We start from the raw sequence: 22762 nt of genomic DNA, 5'->3' as shown, positions 1-22762 counted from the left end.
TCCTTTTCTTTCTAAATTTCTGGAGATCATTTCAATCAGCGAATGGCCTTTTTGGAAGAGAATACCACTCTAGAGGTTTCAAGTCTGGTTTCAGAATCTTACACACCACTGAAACATCTCATTTAAGAGTTTTTAACCACATGTTTTTAGCTATCGACTCTGGTGACTGTGTTGTTTTTATACTTTGCGATTTAAACGATGGGTTTGACACAATCGATCATGAAGTTTTACTGGATCAAACCTTCTGTGCTAGCCTTTGAAGCCTCTGCTCCTTTCTCGTGTGGAGTTCCACAGGGCTCAGTTTTAGGCTCCCTCCTCTTTTCTTCTACCAGCTCCAACTTGGTTCCACAGTAAGAACGTATTGTATTTCATTACACTGTTACGTGGACGATACCAAGATTTTTGTCCCTCCTAAAAGTAATGAAGCGTTTTCTTCTAGACTGCTGCTCAGGTGTCATGGAGACATAATGGCTCTTAATGTTTTCAATTTTAATGAGGAAAAAACAGAAGTGATGGTGTTTGGGCGTACGACTCGGACCCTTTTTGTCGAGCTGTGTTCCTTTGTTCAGTACATCAAGCCGACTATTGCAAACCTCTGGGTTGAGGTGGACGCTGAAATTTGACAGTCAAATCAGGGCCGTGGCAAAATTGAGCCTTTTCCAGTTGAGGCACTTGGCCAACATAAAGCTTTCTCAGCAGCACTTTGAGACAGTAATCCACACCTTTGTTACTCTCTGCTGGATTACTGTAATACACTTTATGTAGAGGTTATTGGCTCCTCAATCACTACAGTTGGTACAGGACAGAGCCTCAGATCTTTTCACATGCAGAAATTTGAGTATGTTTCTCCCATTTTAGCCTCACTCCACTGGCTGCCCATGAATTAAGTTTTAAATTATTTTATTTGCTTTTAATGCCCTTAATCATCTCGCCCCACCCTATCGCTCTGAGATGCTACAACCGTCCTTTTATCTCAGGTCAGTTGATCAGCTGCTCCTCAAACTAAGCATAAGCTAAGAGGAGACGTGTCTTCACTGTTACAGCTCCTAAAATATGAATGATTTGCCTTTACACCTCAGACAAGCCTCTTCTCTGTCTGTTTTTAAATCTCTTCTTAAATCTCTTTTCCTCGGCCTTTGACATCATGTGGGATGTTTATTTAATTTAATTGATTTTTTATTTTATTTTGTTTTATAGTATGGCACTTGTTCTTGTTCTGTGGCTTTTTGATTCCTATCTGTTTGTACATATTTATTATTCATCAGATAGGTCCATTGATGTTGTTTTTAAAGTGCTTTACAAATAAAGCTGGAATGGTCTGGTCTGGTAAAGTTAGAGAGAATAAAGCCTGGGTCAAAGATTATTCCAAAAATGTGATCATTAGTGAGTGTGCTTACTACAACAGTCGCTGTCATTGTCTCTTCTGAGGCAGAAAGTAATCAATCGAGATATCTTAAAGTGTTCCAGATAAGAGAATAAACTATAGAGAAGATCACAAAGAGTTTCACTGTCTTTGTGCCTCTAGAGAAATCACATGACAAGGTGTCAAGAGAGGCTCCGTGGTACTGCATAGGGACAGCAGGGGTGGCAGAGGACATGTATGAGGGCAGGAACAGTATTGAGAAGGCATGGGAATTGATAAGAATTGATAAGAATTTAGCAGTCCATGGAATGGAAATCACTGATTAGTGATTTCCATTCCATTATAAAAATCACTAATCAGTTAGATTCCTTATTGATTCTTGTTGTGTTTGCATTGGCTCCACTTTAAAAATGATGCCACTGCAAAGAAATTCATGTAAACCAACTGCATGCTGTGAGTCAAGTGTTTTTGCATATTAGAGGTATCTCCCTTCTTTGTGATCAGCGTTGTGGTCGTTACTCACAAAAAGTAATTATTACACATATTACAAAGAACACTCTTTTCCTCAAAGTAATGCAGTACACTACATAATTACTCCAAGGAGAAAGTAATTCATTATATTACTTGTTACATTACTTTCATGTTACTCTGTAAAGTATCTGAAACACACTGTGTCATAATTACTGTTTAATAACGTAAACCTGAGGCCCCACACACCAACACAAATCCATATTCTAATGAGGACACGTGTTAACTTTCTCTTAGTATTTAGGTAATCACACAAAAAATAGCACAAAGAAACTTCAGAGCGATTCTGTTCTACTTTGTCGTCATCAGTTTGTTACCTGTTGAAGTTCAGCGTCTGCCTGCGGGGGTTAGCATTCCCTCAGCTTTCATTCTGGGTTCTTGGCTAGCTTAGCATTATAGGATATTGTCTGTGCAGATGCTTACAAAGAGCCAAAGTGCTAACAGCAAAATGCAGCTATTTCCAGTGTAACTGGAACCAATAAGCGGGATCGATAGATAAGCAGACTAAGAATTCCAAGAATTGGATCACTGGAACTGGTTCTTATAGAGAACAATTTTCTTGATTCCTACCTCTAGTAATGGGGGTACAGACAGGAGGAAAAAAGGATCTCAAAGGAGGCTCATGTATGTAGCAGAGGAGGACATGCAGAGTGTTGCTGTGACAGAAGAGGGTGAAATGGCGGCAGATGATCTGGTGTGGCGACTCCTAAAGGGAGCAGGTAGAAGATGATGATTGACGGTCTGTAGATTATAATCCCTAACAGGGTAAAATTAACATTTGAGACATTTGTGTTATTGGTGATTGTTAGTATGAAATACCCAATCATACTCAATGGCTCAATCATACTAGAGTAAAGATAGGATAGAACTTCTCTAAATATAAGTTGTGTATGTAGATAGCAACACATTTACAAAAGATGGATTTGTATTTATTACCAGTTTATCACAGTTACCATGAAATCACAAATAGATTGAATGGAAGCCAACTTGAGACTAGTCAACTGCAAACTAATAGCTCACCAATAGCAAATGCACGATACAGAGTACCTTTTAAACATTTTGTTCATAATTTTTATCGATAGAATTTCGAGACAAAACCAAGTGGCAGAAGGCTCCCACATTTGGTGGCCTCAGAATCTCATCTCTGTTTTGTTTTTTTGTTTTTTTGGATAATGTGGTATATAGCTGGGTGTGCAGCGACGTGTCTGAAGCCGTGGTCCTCAGGCAGAAAAGGTGCCCACTCCGGGTCCAAGCCCCAAATTGAGGAGCTGAAGTATCTTGTTTATGAGTGAGGGAAGAAGGATAAGGTAGACTGACAGACGAATTGGGGATGTAGCTGCAGTGAAGCAGTTGCTGCACTGGTCCAGTGAGTAATAGGTGAGCATAAAAGCAAAGCTGCCCATTTACCCCTACTCTCACCTATGATCACAAACTTTGATAATCACTGAAAGAATGAGATTGTGGATACAAGCTTTGGAAATGAGCTTTCTCCAAAGGGTAGGGTACCTCCACATCATCATAGTGATTCAGGCATCTGACAAGAATGCCTCCTGGGTGAGGTTTTCCTGACATGTTTTATCTGGAGGAGGCCCCAGGGTAAACGTGGGGATGGATGGATGGATGAATAGACTTAGTAAATATAATCAACAGCTTTTTACCCCTCAGCTGTAAAAGGTCGTTGTGGTTTTAACATCTCCCTCTCTGGCAGGTGGGCGGAGTGGACACCCAAGTTTGTGATAACTCAAGAATGAGGCGTGTAAGCAATGTTCCCTCTAATTTTTCATGTGTCTGAGCGAGCACACAAAACCCCTGAGCTTATTAAAATAATCAAATTACAGCATTTATGTTAGACTACTTTTAATTAACTGCTTTAGCCCACTTACAATGAATATTTAAAATATCTTGTTCATGACCTGCAGCATGTTAACACTACTGGAAGTAAAAATAACTTCAACTCCAACTTTGAAAACACAACTTTCTTTTTTTATATTTTTATAAAGCTCTGACTGTATTATGAGTCTGTGGTCTGGGAGAGAGTCTGTAACTCTGTCTGCAAATACAGTAAATAATGACCAATGTTGGGTAATTAATTATTTTGTTACTTCTTCAAAAAAGTAACTGAGTTATGCAAACAACAAAGTTTTTTACAGCTGTTTACCTAAAAATGCAGCCAAGGTGTTTTTTAAACAAACATTTCAAACTATTCACAGAACAATCAGCTGTTCTGCATCAAATCTGATGCCACACAAATTATTTGTGTCGCTCCAAAAATAATTTGTGTCCACTATGAGATGAAGGAGAACAACAGCCTGATACCTGCAGGCCTGACAGCAGCAGATGTATCACTGCTGTAACACCTGTAACACTCAGCAGGCGCCTCATTGTTCTGACACACAACACAACACTACTGACTACACTACACACTGACTACACACTGACTACACACTAACTACACACTGACTACACACTCACTACACACTGACTACACACTCACTACACACTCACTACACACTCACTACACACTAACTACACACTGACTACACACTGACTACACACTGACTACACACTAACTACACACTGACTACACACTGACTACACACTAACTACACACTGACTACACACTGACTACACACTAACTACACACTGACTACACACTAACTACACACTGACTACACACTAACTACACACTAACTACACACTGACTACACACTGACTACACACTAACTACACACTGACTACACACTAACTACACACTGACTACACACTAACTACACACTGACTACACACTAACTACACACTGACTACACACTAACTACACACTGACTACACACTCACTACACACTAACTACACACTAACTACACACTGACTACACACTGACTACACACTAACTACACACTGACTACACACTGACTACACACTAACTACACACTGACTACACACTAACTACACACTGACTACACACTGACTACACGCTCACTACACGCTCACTACACGCTGACTACACACTAACTACACACTAACTACACACTGACTACACACTAACTACACACTAACTACACACTGACTACACACTGACTACACACTAACTACACACTGACTACACACTGACTACACGCTCACTACACGCTCACTACACGCTCACTACACGCTGACTACACACTAACTACACACTAACTACACACTGACTACACACTGACTACACACTGACTACACACTAACTACACACTGACTACACACTGACTACACACTAACTACACACTGACTACACACTGACTACACGCTCACTACACGCTCACTACACGCTCACTACACGCTGACTACACACTGACTACACACTGACTACACACTGACTACACACTGACTACACGCTCACTACACGCTCACTACACACTAACTACACAAGATTTGTGCTAAACGTCTCAAATCTCTCACATCTCAAACACGCCGTCCCTCCTAAAACTTCCCCCTCCCTAAACAACTAAAGGTCATGTTGCCATATCGTTTTTTGATTGGTCCACATGGTACATTTTTCCACCAATAGGAAAGGCTGGGAGTTTTGTTTTTGCTCACAGGCTTTTGAGCATTTTCCTTATAAAACGCCGTTTTTACCGTTTCTTCCTGCAGTAAATATAAACAACGACAGTATTCAGGAAGAAAAACAAACATTGCAGATATTTTATCATAACTCTGGTTTTACGTGGCCGATCAACACAATTTAAAAACTGGTATAAAGTCCACACTTTGTCCGTCAGTTGTTCCGTCTGTCCTGCTCACGTCTCCAATGGTTGTACACGTTGTCATTAACGTGGCTTCACTCCATATCAACCGCTTTGCTAAAACACCGGTGTCGCACATAAGGACGCTGTCACAGCCTGTCAGCGACGCTGATTGGCTGCGTATATATGAATGTGAATCGCATCATTGGCTGGACTGTGGGATAAGGTGACATCGTTCTAATCCCACACAGGAGCAGCCAGTCACTGACTCACACTGCAAAACAGAATTGTTAAAGTTTTAATTTTAATTTCAATTCAGGTTAGATTTGTTTTGTGTGCAACGCAGATTTTCTGTGCGCAGAGACGTGCCAGCAGTGCGCAACTGCTCACGCGCAGCTTAGAGGGAACGTTGGTTGTAGGAGCTTCAAATTGATACCATAGGTGTATCTACTAAAAATCTGAGTTTGAATCTCAGTGACCACAACCTCAAGCTCAGAGATCAAGTTTTCATGAAAATCGCGTGAATGTGATAACTCAAGAAGGAGGTCAGTATTTTCATATTGATACCATATGTGCATCTATGAAGACTCTTGGATGAGTTTGAAGCACAGTGACCTTGGCCTCAAGGTCAGAGTTCAGAGGTCAAATTTGTGAAAATCTTGTAGATGCGATAACTCTTGAACAAGGCAAAAGAAAAGTGAGTGGACTTCCAGTCCTTAGACAGTCCATTTAATGTACAGTTTCTGTTTTTGAGGAGTATGCTACCAGCTTCTGAGGTGTCAACAGTCAGCTCACTCAGTGGTGATCAAGAGGCACATTATGAACACTACTGCAGAGTATGTGATGTGACTAGCTTTTATTGGCACTGAAAAGGTTTCTTGTCAGTATCATAGAAAATGTTTTCTTTGGTTTAATATTTACTCAAAGGAATTTCAAAAGCCCTTGAACTTCCTTGTTGTGCATATAAAGCACACTGTTGTGATTTTAAAAAGGCACTAAAAGAATTCAACTTTAATCACTGTAGTTTATACGTTGCTGATAATTTTGAGAGCTGTATTTATATGATGAAGACCTTCATAGGGCGTTTATCCTGCATATAACCCTTGTTCTTGATTTCATTAGTACTTTTTTCCTTTTTCTCCTCCCACTGTTTGTCTTGTCTTTTGTGTATTTCTCTCACCGGTGTTTCTCTCTAATTCCTCTTTCTTTTCATTTGTTTTGCACTGTTGTCTTTGTTCTCTTCTTCAGCCGGCCATTAAAGCACATCCAGCTGCAGCAATGCAGCTCAGGTCGGAAACTTTATCTCTTGGAAGCCATATTTTCCAAAAAACACTAGCAAACTGTGGAATACTGGTTAGATGTAGTTCCCACAAACTGTTTTCAGATTTTTTCTGAACATTTCATTCAGGACTCAGCAAAGTCCCGAACTAAATGAAAGGATTTGTTAGGAATAAATATTAGTCTCTGAAAATATTTCATCAAATATTTTTTCAGGAATAAATTGAAGAATTGTTTAAATACACACTAATGACAGTTTCATAATGCGAGGTTACTGAGACAGATTTAATTACCTCAAGGCATAGAGACACACATACATTACGCTTATACACACCTGAAAAGTACATTATACACTGACACAAACTCCCACAATACCTCATAAAAATGCATACATATGTAGCAGAGCCGTGGTAAAATGATTAAAGTGGAGATCACAGATTGGACTTACAGAGTCTAAACCACTGAGGGATGTATACACACACTTGCAGATGGTGGCATTATTTATGGAACTGTTTATTCTTCTCAGAGAAACAATAACACCATAAGATTTCTCTGTGATAAATCAGTATTCCACAGCCAAATGTGTGACTCATACTCTAACTTTATTTCTCTCACAAATTGCAATGACACACATCATTCCTGGCAAGCTTGCCGCACAGACTATTTCCTCTTGGTCCTGTTCATTATTCTTAGCTGTGAGCTAACTGCACTCCACACATCATTCTATTAACATCACCACAGCAATCAGTTCATTAGCACTCCATCGTCATCCGTCTTTCTTTTTTCTTGCTCCTCTCCTACTACTGTGCCATCTTTGTATTTTATATGGGATTCACTCATTTGCCCCACAGCAATTGCTCTCTTTTAATTATTTATTTTGTTTATTTGTTTGTTTTTTGTTGTTCATTTTTGGGGGGTGGGGGACATCTTTATTAGCTAGTGCAGTGAAAATGAGACACGAAAGCAAGAAGAGAGAATGAAAAGATGTAGCAATGGCCCCTGGGTAGTAGTTGAACCTGGGGCTACATCCACACTAGCCCAGATAGATTTGAAAATGGCCGAAAGTCTGTGTTTTTGCTGCCCACACTGTGAGCACCGTTGTGAAATGTATGAGTTTTCGAGAGCATTATGAAAACGCTGCGTTTTCCATGAGCAAAAACGCCGTCTCAGTGTGGACGGGAGAGGAAAGAATGTTAAAATTAAAGAAAATTAGTGTGGACATAGCCTGGGTTACTGGATTTAGCTTTGTGGCATGTCGACGCCTTTGAGCTAAACATCACTTAAACATCACTTATGACCTCAATCATCCAGGTCATCGTAGTCTTAAGAGCCTGGAAAGAAAAGCATCTGGTTTGAAAGAGGAGTGAAAGAAGCATCTATGTCCACTGTGAATGACCATCTTTGAACAGAGGGCGGAGCTTACCACACCAACTGTCTGCCATCTATAATCCAGTTTTGAGATCCTTCCCAGACGCCTTAACGCCCACTCACATCCTGGGCCATTTGACCTCAGTAAATCACGTGATAGGGTGGGGCCAGGTTTCACAATGAGCTCACCCGAAGCCCTGGCTGATTGTGACCCACACCCAGTTTCACACCCTGGCTTGTGTGATTAGGTAGAGGATCAATAGGGGGTCCATGGTCCCCTTTGGGGGACACTCCCATGGGGCTTAAAAGTGGGATTCTCCACCAAGAAGCTTCTCAGATGAGAGGTGAAACGTCTTCAAGGAAACTTAAAGAAGTCCAGACGCTTTTCTTTCCAAGCTCCTTAGATGCCAAAAAGTGACGTTTTTGGATGAAGACTTTCTGAGTGAAGTCACCTATTGCTTATTTAACTTGCTGTTATACTACATACTGAATATGATTTAAACATCTGGTTCTTAGCTTTAATCTGAATTGAACAAAAGTATTTTGTTGGCAGTTTACAATTTTTTGACAAGCATTTCTTTTAACAGTTCTCTATTTCCAGTGACTCAAATGTAAGCTTACAGTTCACCTTAAAGCTGCTTCATGGGACGGCTATTTCTGAATCACAGCATGTGTGAGGGTTTGAATGCCACACAGACACAATGGACACCAATGTTTATCGCTAATGAAAACATTATGGTGACAGGAGTGTCAGAACAGTGGACAGGTAGTTGGTGAACTCACTGAAGGGTCTTTCTTTTGATCTGTAGTTTTCATACCAGGCTCATCTTCCAGTGAAGATTCCTTCTGTGCCAAAATAATTATCTAATACAGTCGTATTTTAACACACGTGAATATAGTTTATTTTATATCTATAGTTTGGACATATCACCCTCGTCAGACAACTTTCGGTCTTGAAGAACTTTTTTTTCCAGAAACGTTTGCTCTATTGTCATATTAGGTGACATTTATCACAAGTGGCTCGTGATATTTAGGATAAACTTCACTCTTCTCACTCTTTTCAGATGTGGCAGTGGCTCACCCTGACAAGAAGAGTATCATCATGTATGTGACGTCACTCTTCCGGGTACTTCCGCAAAGTGTTTCTATGGAAGCCATCCAAGAGGTGGAGACGTTACCTCAGGCAGCCACAGCCAATATCACCCGTGTGACAACAGAGGAACACTATCAGATCCAGACCAAGCAGCGCTTCTCTGAGCAGGTTAAACACCAACACTTGTGAGACTAACTAAACCACAGACACGTTCTCATCCCAAAACGTAACATACCGACACTATGTGACAAATCGTCAGTATGTTACGCCTTTGGAAACACGAGAACTGTTGTAAACTTAGTTTACTTTCTCATCATGGTTTGCTTTGGAAAGCACTATCTGATACAGTTAAGGTTGTGGTTAAGGTTAGGGTTAGAGCTGGAAAACACAGGGAGCATCATCCAAAGTCCAGAACGTATCATAGGGACGCGGAAGGTTACCTTTTGTGTTACTATGAGACGCCTCGGGACGTGGCAAATCGTTGGCATGTTACGCGTTGGGAATGAGAATGCTCTGAAACCACGCATGTGGAACTCAGCAGCTATGCCCAAAAAGGCCATCAAGCAAACGAGAGTGTCTGCTCTGTGAGTGCATGATGCTGGTACCTCTGTGCACAAAGCTTCATTCTACTGGCTAGAATTACCTGACTTTTGACGAATATATGGATTAGCTCAGCGTCGTCGATAGTTTTTACGAGGGCGATTTATTTATTTATTTGGCCATGAGTAAGTTTGCTAATAATGATGGAGCTAATAGAAGCGGTCAACAGAAAAAAAACAATAGTAGCGCTGTTTTAACAGCACCCTCTTTCATCTGCGAGCAAATGCCCCCTCCTCAGAGTGCGCCCAAATGCTTGTTGATGGAGCTGCAGGAGCTGCTGATAGCCTAGCATACTCAGCCGGATGGTTGACACGTACATGCTCTTGCAAGTCAGGCGTGTTTGAGTACTTTGCTCGCACTATACGTCTGCACAAGTGGCACACCGCTTTGGTTACATCCTTAGGTTTACCTCTTTCATCTGGTTTGAAGCCAAAGAAATCCCAAATTCCCGACTTTATATTTTTTTAGTGCAGTCAGCGTTAACGCGCCGTCATCATGACTAACGCGATTAACAGTCAACCCATCTAGAGCGCAGGCTGAGTCAAAATCCCTGAAATGCCTCTGCCAACGCATTTGGCCAAATTTTGTTCCTTCTGCGCTCCAGATGAAAGCGTTAAAAATTGTAATCAGAATCAGAAAGACTTTATTTATCTTTAACTTTAAATCGGATGGAAAGTTTGGTGGCCAGGATACGAGGCTGCAGAGTGTTGAACGCTGATGAGAAATCAGCAAACAGAAGTCTGGCAGAGTCAGGGAGCTCCAGATGTTTGTGGATGCAGTCCAAGATGAAGAGTTTTGCATCATCGACGCCTCTGCGTGCACGGTAAGCAAACTGGAGGGTCCATCAGGGGGTCAGTTGCTCTTACGATGTGCTGTTTTATGATCTTCTCCATGGCCTTCATCACCAGGGAGGTGAGGGCCACAGGACGAAGATCATTCAGAGACTTTGGGTTGTTTCTTTTGGGGATGAGGATGACTGTGGAGTGTTTCCACAGCTGGGGGACGGTGTGACTGTCAATTAAGTGTTGAAATAGAGTCCAGAACACACTTCCTAGTTGCCCTGCACAGTGCCTTACAACTCGACTGCTGATGTTGTCATGGCCGGGTGAGCTCCTCTCCCTGGTCCTCCTGAGGGCTCTCACCACGTCCTCAGTCCTGAAGGTGAGTGCAGAGCTGCCAGGTTTGAGTGAGGATCTGGACTCCTCAAGCTGGATGATGTTGTCCGTCTCAAACCTGGTGTAGAAAGCGAGGTCATCAGGGAGGGAGGAGGGGTTGCTCCCCTCCACCTGGATGGTTCTGGGGGTGGTGACCACAGTATTCACAGAGGCCATGGTTTTGAGGCCCTGCCAGGCTGAGTGGAGGTCCCCTGTGGTATACTCCAGTTTAGCAGTTTTTATGGCGCTCTTGACCTCCCTGTTGACCTCCTTTTTATCCAGAAGAAAATCCTCTTTTTTTTATTAAGGATTTCCTTGAGTTCCTTGGTGATGCAGGGTTTGTTGTTGGGGTAGATGGAGACTGTTTTTGACCGTGTTGACTTGTTCGCCGATGTCATCAGAGGTAGAAAGAAGGCTGTCCCAGTCACTGGCTTCGAAACATCCTTGTAGGGTGAGGATACTTTCCTCTGTCCACTGCTTGATGTTTTTGGTGACCTTTTTAATCCTCTTGATGACTGGGGTGTAAGCAGGGGCCAGCAGGACGGTGTGATGGTCTGAGAGGGGGGAGGGCTATAAATGCATCTGGTACAGAGCCATAGCATTTATCTAGAGTCTTCCCCTGATGTGTGCTGCATGTAACATACTGTTGGTATCGTGATGACCGCGCTTAAGCCGCGTTAATGCTGACAGCGTTTTGTTTTTTGTTTTTGGAAACTAGTTCGTCCATGTTTGGACTTCTTCTGTTTTGTAAACGCGCAAATCAGTCCGTGTATGATTACGTTGCCCCGCCCATCAAAAAGTCTGCGCATGCGCGAATATATCGCCTATCGACGATTGTTGGACCGACGATTGCCGACTGGAAAATGTTTACATATGCCCAACCCTACTTAGAATAGGCAGTATGTGAATGTACAGGAGAGGAGGATGGGATATGCTTTGTACAAAACGTGACAATGAGCAACATGACATTTGTCTGATCTAAACTAGCGTCTGATAAAACAGTTAAGGTTGTTGCTAATATTTTGTGCAAATCATAACTATATGACACACTGTCCTGTAGCTGCTGGGTGCTAGGTATGCTACCTTTTTACCCCTCAACGCTGAAATCTTCGGAAAGTCTTGTGAATGTTATAACTCAAGAAGGAAGTCACCGAGGATTTTCAAATTGATAACATTGGTGCAGCTACTAAAATGTTCGATAACCTCAAGGTCAAGTCATAGTTGGGATTTTCACTATATCGGTAATTTGTGTTTTGATTTGTTTGAATTGTAAAAGCTATATACCTATTAGAAATAACAGGATGACCACCTGTCTAATATTGTAATGGTCTCTTTTGTGCTGCCAACCCAACCTTTGCCCATAGAGGTGTGGACTCCACTAGATCCCAAATGGTGTGCTGTGGTATCTGGCACTGACACGTTAGCAACAGATGCATAAGAAATGAAACATCTTCAAAAAAACAGTCCAGTCGCCGTCTTTTAAAGATCCTTAATCTTCGAGAATAATTACTCGCAAGAGAGTGAATCTGCTGCAGCATGCATGTGTGATGACTTCTTTGTCTATGTGCCTCTTAAGCGCTACACAGACGGGTTGCGGACTTTAGATGTAAGGAATTTAATTCCAAGAGTGGCAATGAATATATAATGGCAGCTGTTCCCGGCTTAATGCTGTGATGGTGTTGAGGTTTTATGATTTCTGGAAGTTGTGCAGATACTCAGCTGTATATGCTTACTTGGTGTTCAAAGCTACTTCTTCACCTGTGCTGTTCGTTGCTATGTTGTTGCCACATTATCCATACTCTGCAGTACTGCACATTATACAGCTGAATGAGTGTGGTTATATTTGCATAGTAGCCTATATTATCAGCTCTGAAACAGAATTCTTAAACCCAGGTACAAAATATACTTCTAAATATTAACATGGCCATCCCACCTTCTCAAAGTGGGCTTGTAAAATTCACAACAGAACCATTTGTGTATACTGGAACTGAAGGAGATGAAGAAACTGAGATCCTTCAGTGTTGTCTGAATAGCTTTTAATCAGCACTGTATGAGAATGCAATGTAATAAGTGCAGAATTAAACAAAGAAGTTTGGATAACTCTGAAAGTCAGATCTATGTTGAACCTGTTAGCACTGCTACTCCTGTTGCAGCAATGACACACACAAAAGTAAACAGGAAATGACGTGGTGTGAAACATTGAGGGTGAATAACCAAACTTGCAAAACTTAAATAAACTTTAAGTTTATAAACTTAATAAATAATAGTAATAAATATTACTTAAATACTAGAAAATAGAAAGATAATTCATTAAAAATTATGCTACTTCATTATTTATCATTTTGAAATAACTCATTACTTAAGTGTATTATTAAACAATTAGATAATTGATTAAATATGTAATTAATAAAAATGGAAAATGCATGCATAATTTGTTGTGCATTAATTTGTGTTCTTGTAGATTCATGAAGTGTGAAATTTACGGTTTACATTATAAGTACACATCATGTATGCTCAAAATATGTAAATGTGCTCTTACATTTTTATGAGCACTGAGGTCTCTCAGCAGATCTCTCTTAAAAACATCATAAATGTATATATACCTCACCGATCATCAAACAATTACAGTTTTTCTTTTCCTTTTTAATTACTTCTAGATTAAATATAGATTATTTGATCCCGAAAGGTTGATTCTGTTCATCTGGACGTTTTCAGTGGGAGAAACGTTTCGTCACTCATGCAGGTGACGTCTTCAGTCTCAGCTGACTGCAGGTTTCACCGGCCTTATAAACAGTACATTTGCACAATGAGTGAAACCAGCCCACTGAATGAACAATGGGCTGGGAGGTCAGTTCATTTCATTGTTGCGTATGTATATTGGAGGCGTGGTGGTACAATGGCTAGCACTGTCTTTTCACAAGAAGAAGGTCCTGGCTTCAAATCCACTCTGAGGCCATTCTGTGTGGCGTTTCCATATTCACCTTATGTTTGTTCACCTTAAGTTGACCATAGGTGTGAATGTGAGAGTAAATGGTTGCTCGTCTCCCTGTGTGCCCTATGACAGATTAGCAACCTGTCCAGGATGTATCCTGCCTCTCGTCCTGTGAAGCAGGAATGAGCTCTAGCACCCCCATCCTACTGAATAGGACAACTGGAATAAAATGGATAGATGGATATCTAGATTGCAGTCTCAGAGGCAGCATGGCAAGCAGATGTTGTTTTGCTCACTAATTTCCTCCTGCTTGTTCTGTGTAATTCCTGGGAACTGCTGTCCATGCTGGAGGATGCGGTCACAGCATCACCCAAAATATATTTCATTCTTTCAGTTGTTACCTGAATGAAAAGGAAACTCTGAATTAAGACAGAATCTTTGAAGAAAGAAAAATAAATATCAGTCAGAAACAAGATCAGCTGGCTCTGATGTTTCAGGCTACATTAAGCTGAGATCAGTGGAATCCTATTGCATGCATATTGCAATTCAGTTCAGTTCAATTCAGTTTTATTTATCAACAGTGGCTTCAAGGCGCTTTATATTGTAAGGTAGACCCTACAATAATGGAGTGATCTTCCCGGAATAACTGCTGGTCATATTAATATCTCACTGTTTATTCAAAATAAGCACTGACACTGTTTCAAATTATGAGTGTTCCCTAACCCTAACTGCAGTTCAGGAGGAAGGCTTAAGTTGAGGAGGAAGAGGATGAGCTGGAGATGAGAAGGTGAGAGTAGTGCTGGAGGAGGCAGATGATGAAGATGAAAAAGCAAAAACTAGAAACAGATAATGAAAAATTTTCAAATGGTCAAATATTGTTTGAAATACATATTTGTGATTTAAAAAATTCAACTTATAATTATTATACTGTTATACTATTTATCTAATGCCTGTGTCCGTTAATTGAGATTTGTCCGTATTCTTTTATCTGAAACAGCAAAATGATTAAAACAAGATTTTCTTTCTTTCCTTGATGATTGCTGAACCCAGTCGTGCAACAAAATATAGACATTGTGAGGAGGAAAATAGTCATAATTTCTATGTAAAGTATGTATGAGTGATTGGAGCTCCATGATGCCTCATGGGGTGAGGATGAGCATGAGAAAGGTGATGGATCAGCCCATTATGGGAGGAGTTTGTTAATGATCTAAAGGCAGCTGGGAACACGGGTCCCACTGCTCAACAAGGAACATGTACAGGCCCCTCTTATGTTTGCCAGTGTGCATTTAATCGATTCAGAGAAAGCGTGGCAGAAAGTGCTATAGTCCAAAATCAAGCTCTTTGGCATCAACCTGACCTGTTGTGTTTGATGGAAGAGACATGCTGTATGACCTGATGTGTGACTGTTTGGAGCTGTTTCTCTGCTAAGGGCGACTTCACTGCATTAAGGGGCCAATGGCCTGAGCCATGCAGTGTGAAATTGGCAACAAGAACCAGCATCACAGTGACCCAAAACACACTACCAAGGCAACAAAGGTGTGGCTAAAGAAGAAGCACATCAATTAAGTAGTCTAAGCCAGTCTTTAGACCTCATAGGAAATCTCTGGAGGAAGCTGAAGCTTTGAGTTGTCAAGCAGCAGCCAAAAAAAGACCTAAAGAATTTAAAGAAATCCTTCTTTAGATGTGTGCAAACCTGGTGACCAGGGTTTCTCCATTGAGTACTAAATCACATCTTGTTGAAGGATCAAATCCTTATACAAATACTACTGTCACTCAGTGACGTGCAAATCAGTGTATAACTTTCATTTAATTCTCTCTCTCTCTCTATTAAAATGGAACTAACACAATCTGCAGTGGAGCAGATAAGTCAAATAATAATCCCCTCCACTGTGTGTGAATAATATCTGCACTTCATGATCCTTATTTGCCTTCTATGCAAATTACATAAATTCTGTTAAAATCTCCCCATCCAGGTTACTAACATAAGACACGGGAATATTTCAGCATCTTTCTAGAAATCATGATCTAATGTTGGCACTTCACATTATGATTGGCCAGCTGTACTAAGGTGAGAAAAGCTCTAGTTACATTACTCTATTTTTATATGTTGTATGACTATTTTTTGTTTCCCACATTTGTGTGAAAATTGATCAAGAGCATGACAACCATGTCCCTGGACAGCAAACATGTTGAGGGGAACTATAAGCAGTTTTGATTACCATAAACCAGCCCTTTGCTTAGGCCACGCCTCTGTTTAGCTGTACTGTCTGAAACAGCCGATTACAAAAAACAGTTATTTCTGGGAAAATCCACAAACAGTTCTCTGGCAATGTGATTACTGACAAAGTGCCTTAAAAAATAAAATCACTTAAAATAGTTTGTTTTACAAAGTTAGCAATAGCTCTTAAAGAAAAAGCACCATCGTATTATTATTATTCATTATATTATTCATCCATTTTCTACTGCTTAGCTGGGTTAGGGTTACATATGGATAGGATTACATATAATCTCTCCAACGTGTCCTCCCAATAAACCATGCCTGAAACACCTAACTTAGGATGCATCCAGAAAGCACCCGAGTCAAATTCAATTCAATTCAGTTTAGGGCGATTGTGGCTCAAGAGTTGGGTGGTCGCCTTGTAATCGGAAGGTTGCCGGTTCGAGCCCCGGCTTGGACAGTCTTGGTCGTTGTGTCCTTGGGCAAGACACTTCACCCGTTGCCTACTGGTGGTGGTCAGAGGGCCTGGTGGCGCCAGTGTCCGGCAGCCTCGCCTCTGTCAGTGCGCCCCAGGGTGGCTGTGGCTACAATGTAGCTGCCATCACCAGTGTGTGGATGATTGGATGACTGGTTGTGTAAAGCACTTTGGGGTCCTTAGAGACGAGTAAAGCGCTATATAAATACAGGCCGTTTAGTTCAGTTTTATTTATATAGTGCCAAATCACAACAATAGTTGCCTGAAGGCGCTTTATATTGTACGATAAAGACTCTACAATAATACAAGAACAACAGAGAAAACCCCAACAATCACATGACCCCCTATAAGCAAGCTCTTTGGCGTAGGTTGGAAGGAAATCTCCCATCTTCAGCCTCTGCTCCCATTACAGGATTGGGGAGACACTCAAGTTATTCCTTCTGCCACTTGACTCCATCCACAGGCCGTGCTACACTGAAAACAGCAGAGCACCGTCTTCCCCCTCTTCAGTTGTCTGAGCTTGCTTTGAGGTCAACTCAAAGTCTTGTTCCAGGGTCTCACCAAAATCCTTGGAATTCAATCAAAGCTCTGCCGAGGTGGGAAATGAAGTTCTCACGGGCTGGGGCTCTGGTAGATATTCCCAGCGTAACCTCACTATATGTTTGGGTATGCCAGGTCTGTCCAGCATCTTCCCCTGCCACCTGATCCAACTAACCAGCAGATGGTGATCGGTTGACAGATCAGCTCCTCCAAGACGTTTGGCTGCAGATCTGATGACATGATTACAAAATCAATCATGGATTGTGACCTAGGGTCTCCTACTGCCATGTGCAGTGATAAAGACCCTACTTCTTGAACATGGTGTTCGTTATGGCCATCTCTCACCTATAGCAAGTCCAGAGTGGAAGAGAGTCCAAGCCCTCTTCACAGGAAATTGTTTCCAGAGCCTGAGCTTCATGTTGAGGTGAGCCTGATTATATTTAGTCCATATCTCCCAACCTCACACACCAGCTCTGACTCCTTCCCCACCAGGAGTTCCACGTACCACAAGCCAGATTCAGGAACCAGGGATTGGTAGAACCTGGAACTCTGCCTCTGGCCACAGCCCGATCCACTCCGGTAATCCCGTCCCAGGCAGGCTACACTGGACTGTTTTTTTTTTTTAAAGTTGTGCCTTGATTTTTCTGTGAGATTTTGAATTCAGCGCTGAATGAGTTATTATTACTCCCATATGCTAGTGTGCAAAGCAAAGCTATACGAGGCGCAAGGTGGCACAAGTCATTGCTGGACACCATGAAGATTGTTGACGGTTATTTATTGATGTTTTTTAAAAACTGCTGTTTGGTTAAGTTTGGGCGTGGTTAGTTTCAGGGAAAGCTCGTGGCTTGTGTGACGAGATCTTTGTTTTTACACCCGGGGAAAGAAGAACATGACACTAACACAGTAATCTGTAGTGAACCTCCAGGTCTATTACATGCTGTAGAGTGATAATAGCCTGATTAATTAAATTCAGTTTTATGTATGGCAGGAGTTAGTAACAGCGGTTTTCCCATGGTGCTTAAACATTACAGAATCGACATGCATTTATTCAAATGACAAGCAAGAGTTACCTTATACCTTGGTTGCTTTACAGAGCTCGCCTGTGGGATTTTGCCCAGTCTGAAGCACAATTACAGTAGTAATAACAACTGTTAATAGCTATTTAATGTGCTAATAACATTCAATAGTGGCTGAATGTGAATACTTCTTTCAGGGCTGCACATTTTCACTAACTTGGTAAAGCAATTATTTAATTTAGCTTTTGGATCTTTCGCTTTCCTTTCTGCATTCTTTTGCCTCTTCCTCTCTTCCTCTCTTGCCTCTGTCTTTTCCTTTCTGTCTGTCCTCTCTCAGATTACAGTGAATGTGGCTCAGGGGCGAGTGCAGAGCCCCTCCCCTCAGCCTCGCTATAAAAGCTATGCCTACACCCAGGCTGCATATGTCCAGTCGCCCGAGCAAAAGAGGAGGCGTTTTACTGATCAGGTCCGTGTCTCACACTAACACTTGATGCCAGTTCCCCATCTGTCTCTGCATGTGTGGTTTTTGTTCTGTCTGCTCCCCAGAACGTGTCCCTTTCTTAAAAATGCTCTTTGTTTTTGTGATGTTTTAAAAATGCATTAAACATGTGAATTTTAGTTTTGAAATTTTAACCCGAAGAAAAACTTGAAGTGTACAGTTTTGCGGTGTGTTTACATCATCACGTTTTCAATGCAAATCACGATTTGAAATGCATTGACTTTTCTAATCAGTGTTAATTTCAATCATTTATAAATCAAGTCATAAGCTATGCTAACTGTGTGTTTGTGTCTTCACTTTAAATCAGTAGTGATACAGCTCGCAGTTCTTTGTCAGCGTGCTGTAGATGAAAGCGGTTGACTTTACTTAACTTTGAAAATGTTGGCAGTCAAGAGGAATATATACAAAACAAGAGAAAGGCGCACAATAGAGAACAAGTTGTAAGGTTCTTAGAAGTAGTGCAAAGTAAAAGGATTAGATTTGAATGGAGTCCCTGTGTGGGCGGCCAGAGTGATGGGGGTTACTCAGACCATGGCTTAGAGTGGTGAGGTGGGTGAGCAGGGGTCTGGTGTGGTGGATCGTTTGTTAACAGGGAGAAGGGCGAGAAGAAGAAGCTGGTTGAGAGTCTGGAGGTGTGGGACCTGATTCACCTGAGGCGCTGACCACAGGGCAGCGGGTCAAACGGGTGGTGGGGTGCAAGGGGTCACCTGTGATGGCCCATTCTAGTCCAGGTTATTTTTCCTCAGGACATGGAGGACGTGCAGTCGCTGCTGGGCGTTCTTTACCTGGGTGTTGGTGTTGTGGGTCCAGGTGAGATCAGCAGAGGTGTTTGGTGCCCAGAAACTGAAGGTGGAGACAGATTCCACCCGCTCTGCATTTATAATCAGAGGGGAACGGACCTGTCTGTGCCTCCTGAAGTCGGTCTGTCTCTCGTCTCCATCGTATAAGGCAGGGGTGGTCTCAAACCGAGCAAACAAAGTGTTGAGCTCTGCTACTTTGATGCTGCTGTTGGGGGTTGGAGGATTGGCCTTTTTGGACACCTGATGGGGGTTGTTGTAGGTGAGGAGGCCCTCTACCCACCTGCTGTAGGCCTCCTTAGCTTGTTTGATGCCCAGGTTGGCTCAGGCAGTGCTGTACAGAGAACTGTGCCTCAGCCTCAGGGACAGGGGGTGGACGAGAAGCAGAGAGAGGTGGTCAGATTGTCCTGGGTGGGGGAGGTGTGTTGCTTTGTAGGCCTGCTCGATGTTACTGTACACATGGACCAGTGTCCTATCCCCCCGGTAAGACACCTCAGTTTCAAACATGCCTTATTAAAGTCCCCAGCAACAGTATAGATGACCTCTGGGTGCTCTCTCTGCTGTTTACTGATAATAAGTTGAAGGCACTTGAGTGCTAAGATAACGTTAGCATAGGGTGGGGCGGGTGGGGGGTGTAAACAATGGTAACTGTAACTGTAAATGGTAATGGTAACTGTGGCTAATGTTAGGTTGTGAGGTAGGACCTGTAGGACCAGTTTGGTACCTCCTCTGAAGCATCTGGGATTTTTGGATGGAGCCAGGATTCGGTTACAATCAGTAGACAACACTCCCGGACGGTTGTAGTAAATCTCTGATTGAAGCTCCTCCGTTTTGTTTGTGAGGGATCTGGCGTTGGTCAGGACGATGGATAGTTGTTTTCACGACAGAGCACAGACTAAACACAAGGATAAATTACTTATTTGATCTTTCAGCACTCTTGAAGCTTTTATTAGAACAAGCTTGTACTTGGTTTAAAAAATCATCTGAGTGTCAAGTCAAACCCATGTGGATGGAGTTAAGCTATATGTAGCAATTTTCTCATAAATCGTTTAATTCAATGGCTCAACAATACTTGCAGATATTCAGTATTCTTGACACATCTGCTTAACTTGCAGATAAGTAGATGTGTCATGCTGACATACCTACTTAAACTGTTCTATTCAATAATATTTGGAAAGTCAAGGGGAGCTATTTGATTAAATGAGCACATGCTGCTCCTCTTGCTGTAGTGTAAGAACTAAAGGCCCATAAGTGCACAAGTAGAATGAAATCATGTTTTTTGGCGTACAAGTATAAAAATAAAAAAGGCTGGTTCGTTGTTGTATAGAGTTTCGTCTTTATCTTTGGTTGTTACAACAATTCAGAGACTTTGCTGATGCAGCTTTTTTGAACATTAGACAGAGTCAGCTAAACCGAATCAAACCCACGACTGAACTCAGAAATAGACGTCTAAAGCTTCCTCTTCTTATTGTTTTCATCTTGTGTGAAAATAAACCAATTGTCACATGAGCTTTACATCTAGTAGGTGAACCTACAAGCATATTTATTGTGAGGTGACATCAAGAGGCTGTTCAAGCTATCAACAACTATAATTTTATAGACAATAGAAAACGCAATTTTTCTACTGACGTTTTTGCATCTTGAGAAAAAGAAAAACAAAGCTACAAAACATTTCATACTGATTTTGACAGTTCAATCTTTAACCCAACTGTGAGTATTTGATCTTTTTTCACCCCCTTTTGTTGTTTTTGGGGATGGACTAATAATAAATGTAAAACTTAAAATATGAAGCCGTTTCTAAACATAGTTCCAAAGTATGTTACAGAACACAAAAAAGTAAAAACAGCTAAAGCAACGATAATTAAAAACAGAAAAGAAAGAAAACTTGGGCAAACAGTGTATAACTATCATAGGTAGGATCAACCAATATAAGAAATTTATCAATTAGTTAATAATAGAAAATAAAAAAGTCAGAAACGAGATTGTGTAGGGTTTACTACAGAAGAGGATTAGGCCCACTAGAAAAAGAAAGTGGGCCCAGAATTCCTCTTCCGTAGCGTACCCTTACACCCTTACACCCTTACACTTTTACCCTACACTCCTTTTATTTGTTTATGTTAGATAGGCTAAACATTTATGCGTCTACCGTCACACAGATCCAAGCAAAATAGACATTAAGAGACGGCAGCATTGACTGTGGTTGGCAGTTATTGAATCATCTTATGACCTTATTACCAGAGAGAAGAATGAAGTGAGAGAAACAGCACTGAGATGAGATAAAAAGAGAGAATTATTGGTGTCTAGATCAGAAGTGAGCGCACAGAGAGAGATAAGGGGAGAGAGAGGACGAGTTAAGTTTGGAGAAAGTTTAAAACTGCTTGTCATCATCATCATCATTAATATCTGACACTCAGAGGCTTCTCCTTATCTCTCTTTATCACCTCTGTTTCCCACATTTCTTTCACATGTTGCCTTTAATATTTTCTACTCGTCCCGATCCCTCCCTGCTCACCCCTCTGATTTTTGACATTCTGCTTGTTTTATCATCTCTGTCTGTCCTCTTTTCACCTCGACTTCTTAACCCTGGTGCCCTCCATTCTTCTGTTTCTCCTCACGTCATCTCCACCATCGGACTCTGTCTCTGCCTGTTATCTCTAACCTGTTGCTGCCTTGTTTAGTTGCTGGATCCCAGCCAAGAGGAGCTGCAGCAGCGTCTCAGTCCTCTGCCTGCAGGAACCACCAGCCTGGAAAGCTACCAGGCTGCACTGGAGGAGGTAAGACAATGTGGTGATGATAAAGGACTCATATCTACTTTATAAAACATTTAATGTACAGAAGCAAATATTGTGTGTGCGTGGGTGTGTCTGTGTGTGAGTCACCACCTTCCTGCATGCGACATCTCTCAGTGTATAAGAAACGTGTGGTTTCTTCGATGGCACACTGTCGCCGGGCAGTGCATTTTAAATGCAGACTGTTTCTACAATGCCACCTGTTCTCTACTAAATTTTCCAGTGGATGCTGAGGTACATAGTCCAGAGAGGTCGCCAACTTTCTGCACAGTTGATTGCTACAGATCTCCATACTTCATGTGGCTTTCAGATTAGCTAAAGAATAGTGCGTAGAGATCTTTACGGAGCTGTATTCAAGCATTATATCACCAAGCCCAATGCAAAGTGTCAGATGG

At 41.6% G+C, this 22762-nt stretch overlaps 1 protein-coding gene across 4 annotated transcripts in view; it reads left to right on the top strand.

Annotated features, from left to right (window-relative positions):
• Positions 1 to 22762, top strand: part of dmd (dystrophin) — a 308778-nt gene that overhangs the window by 106477 nt on the left and 179539 nt on the right. For 3 of the 4 annotated variants that reach the window (XM_080877231.1, XM_080877230.1, XM_080877232.1), the window contains exons 9-11: positions 9319 to 9515; positions 18620 to 18748; positions 22257 to 22352. In XM_080877231.1, the coding sequence (XP_080733357.1) occupies positions 9319 to 9515; positions 18620 to 18748; positions 22257 to 22352 (422 nt within the window). The remainder of the gene's footprint in view (positions 1 to 9318; positions 9516 to 18619; positions 18749 to 22256; positions 22353 to 22762) is intronic. The other variant, XM_080877233.1, reaches the window with a different exon arrangement.

Source organism: Rhamphochromis sp. 'chilingali' (assembly GCF_963969265.1).
Source record: "Rhamphochromis sp. 'chilingali' genome assembly, chromosome: 3".
Lineage (NCBI taxonomy): Eukaryota > Metazoa > Chordata > Actinopteri > Cichliformes > Cichlidae > Rhamphochromis > Rhamphochromis sp. 'chilingali'.
This window is presented reverse-complemented; position numbering and strand designations above follow the sequence as displayed.